This window comes from Papilio polytes, unplaced genomic scaffold, assembly GCF_000836215.1.
Source record: "Papilio polytes unplaced genomic scaffold, Ppol_1.0 DF823288.1, whole genome shotgun sequence".
NCBI lineage: Eukaryota > Metazoa > Arthropoda > Insecta > Lepidoptera > Papilionidae > Papilio > Papilio polytes.
In genome coordinates, this window is record NW_013525916.1 from 206,995 (window position 1) to 210,511 (window position 3,517).

The following is a 3,517-nucleotide window of genomic DNA, read 5'->3' on the forward strand; positions in this document are numbered from 1 at the left end:
AATATAGAGACAGTGGAGAGACTTACCCCCTTCGTGAGGGACAGGCGAGCAGGGTAATGACGCTATTTTATTTGATACACAGTAGATTGGACGAGAGTAAACGATTATAGTTTTCAATGTAGTATGATGCATTGTCCAATAGATGGCGCTTTAACCAAACAATCAAAAATTGTTTAACAATGATTGTAGATGGCGCTGAACCGCATTTGTGTTGTGTTGTGTAACGCTATTTATAATTTAGTATTTTAATTTTGTTATAATTAAAAAAAAATGGTAATGATTAGGTTAATAATTGTTATTGTATACGTCTGTGCAGGTATCGTCAGACGCTGAAGGTGCTGGAGACGGCGAAGGAGGTGAACCCCGAGCTGGTGACCAAGTCCTCCATCATGCTGGGGCTGGGGGAGACTGATGAACAAGTGGAGCAGACTATGAAAGGTATCAATGTTTTTTTTTTCATTGATTATTTAAATTGTAAGCTATAAGAGAATATTACAAATTCGAACAGCCGAATATTTAATTAAAAAATCTTAACCAATAAAATTCGAACGTAATTGTAACTTACAATCTGATAGACAGACAGACAAATTTAAATGCGATTTTCGTTATCAGCAACGTAAATTCATCTGTTTTTTCAATCTATACTATTATAATAAAGCGTAAACACACACTTCTTTGTTGCCTAAGATGTCAGCAATTACACCATATTTTTGAATATCTATATTTTTAATAAAAAGCCTTACACGTATATCACGCTTTAGGCTATACATTTGAAGGCCATTAAACTTAGAAGGCAAATATTTTGGATAAAAACTCTAATGTGGGAAATGGATCACAAGTTGCCGTCAACATCGAGGAAGCAAGGTTGCCATGGTTTGAATATCATGTCATTTTATCATATGTAAAGATTGTAATGTTTCAGAGCTGCGAGCAGCGGGGGTGGACTGCGTGACGCTGGGCCAGTACATGCAGCCCACGCGCCGCCACCTCAAGGTGTTCGAGTACGTGACGCCCTCCAGGTTCCAGCAGTGGGAGCGGCGCGGCGCCGAGCTGGGCTTCCTCTACACCGCCAGCGGACCCCTCGTCAGGTCCTCCTACCGCGCCGGCGAGTTCTTCCTCACCAGCCTGCTCAAAAACAGGAAGGTTAAAACGGCTTGAACACCACTTACATCTTTATGGCCGGTTTCTCAGCTACATTTATACATTCGTTACTTATTGGTTCGATAACTTCATGATACGTTTCTGAACTATGTAACTTCAGTTGTTTTTCTAACAGCTATCGATATAGTGCCGATATCTAGGACAAGTCAGTATTGGCTTGCTGTCTATTCTGTATTACAGTAGTTTTACAAACACATAGTTAAATTAAATACTGTTTGAGTTTAAAGTCTGAATGTGGCTTAAATACGAAAAATTTCGAATGAAATAATCGATTTTTTTATTCGAAATAAAATTCAAATTCAAATTACTGTTATTATTTAAAGTGATGCAACACTGAAATGTATAAAATCACCTTTAAAATAGATTTAAATGTAGTGTAAGAAGGTTTAAAATCAAAAAGCAATCTGAAATAGTAAATTTGATATTTTTATGTAAATAAATTTTTGTAATTAATTACATAGAAGTAGGATATTGTGATAGAAAATATTTATCTGGTGTAAAATGTCTTCATTGTGTATATTTTGTTTTCTAACAATTGTTGCAATAAAATTGTTACTGTTATTACAAAATTAGTTTTATTTAACCCTTCTATTTCTTAAAAATCTATCACATTTCTTTCTTAACTTCTCTTCATATTGTAAAATTAGACTTAGGATTTTTTTTTCTGTTAATAAACCCTTTCCCCTCCTCAAGACCCCATATTTCGTACATATTTCTCTTCCATACATTTCTATCAGCCGTCTTATCTAATTTCACGCCCTTAAACATATCCTCTTTCACACAAGTTACTTTCTTGTTTTTTTTTTATAATATAAGTTGGCAAACTCGCAAGCGGCCACCTGAATCCACCGAAATGGAAAGCGACCGCTGCCCATAAACATCCGCAAATCCACTTTCCCTTCCCATCCTTTCCTCTTAAAAAAAGGGTGGGAAGGGAAAGGGACCAAAATTAGGCCTCCGGCACCACACTCATCAGACGAAACGCAGAATTGCTTCCACTTCACGCCTGTTTTCCGCGTGGTCGTGGTATTACACCGGGCGAGCCAGTCCATTCGTGCGAACATGTTAAAGCGGGCTCTACCACTGTTAAATCATGATATCATAATACCTAATACCTTAAATATCTTTACAACAAAAGAAAATAGAAATTTAAACTTTTCAACCATTTCTTTTGAGGATTTAATTACATGTTTTTTCTTAAATTTACTCTTTGCTGTTATCCTGTTGTCTATCGTAAGTATATAAGGTAACACGTCGCAATCGCGTCGCGCACGACTGGTCGCACCGAGAAGCGAAAAAACCAACACAACACAACCTGAATACTGAAAACATAACTAATTTATACTGAGATCACTGTTGGAAGTACTGGTAAATGGATGTGGCATAACACTATTGAATTTTATGAATTCACTACGTTTGCTTGATTAATTACAATTTATTCTGAAGAACAAACAGAAAAATTAGTTAGGAAATGTACAAATATGCTATTTATTGCTCATCTTACATTAGACTAAAAATTTCATGGAAATATTTGTTCGTATAATACTTGCGGGATAAAATGCCGCATCCATACTTTGCCAGATTTCATAGATCTGTGTGTATGATGCACGTATGGTCAGCAAAGGGCGCCGCGGGCGGCGGGCTTTTTGTGAGGTCGTGCGACAGTAACGCGCCAGTCCAACATACAGGCTTTTCAAGAAATAAATATAGATAAGCAATACAAGATCCTAAAGAGTATTGGGGAAGATCTTTGAACGGTAAATACGGTCAATAGACAATAGCTTTTAATGGATATTCTCTTCGAAATAATGCTTTACTCTAAAGTTCTATTAAATCCATGTTATGACTATATTTGATAAACAATTCCTTAGTTAGTGCAGAGTTTAATTGCGATACATTCCGTAGTTCCAATATAAAGGAAAAAGACCAGTTGCCAGTGTTAAAAATGAAAAAATCCCATACGATACTTTAGTATCGTATGTGATTCACTTAGTATTTCACGGACAAATCAATTGAATGAATGAATGTATGGGAGCACAGCGGGCAGCGGGCAGTGGGCAGTGGGCACGCGGTCATTCCCACGGCCACTCATCAAGTATGCGCGGCTCTGAATTTTGAGCGTTGCGTCGGAACGCAAACACGTCCCCGGTAAGCCGTTACAACGCCCACTTTATAGGTATGGCCGCAACACGCGCCTCCCGAATTTATCGCATTTGCCCGATTTGCTTCCAGTTGTAGTGTGCACTGTGCACTGTGCACGCACATGCAACAATTTATTAGCTGATGTAACGCATCCAATTTAACTGGAATTGTAAAACAACAATTTTGCTGTTAGTCTATATTGTCTGTTGTTTAG

General features: G+C 37.5%; 1 protein-coding gene across 1 annotated transcript in view; it reads left to right on the top strand.

Moving 5' to 3' along the window:
• The window catches only part of LOC106104950 (lipoyl synthase, mitochondrial), a 3,980-nt gene extending 2,255 nt beyond the window's left edge, over positions 1-1,725 (top strand). Inside the window, exons 6-8 of the mRNA XM_013285142.1 lie at positions 3-53; positions 317-438; positions 923-1,725. Coding sequence (XP_013140596.1) covers positions 3-53; positions 317-438; positions 923-1,158 — 409 coding nt within the window. The 3' untranslated portion in view covers positions 1,159-1,725. The remainder of the gene's footprint in view (positions 1-2; positions 54-316; positions 439-922) is intronic.
• Positions 1,726-3,517: the final 1,792 nt, after the last annotated feature.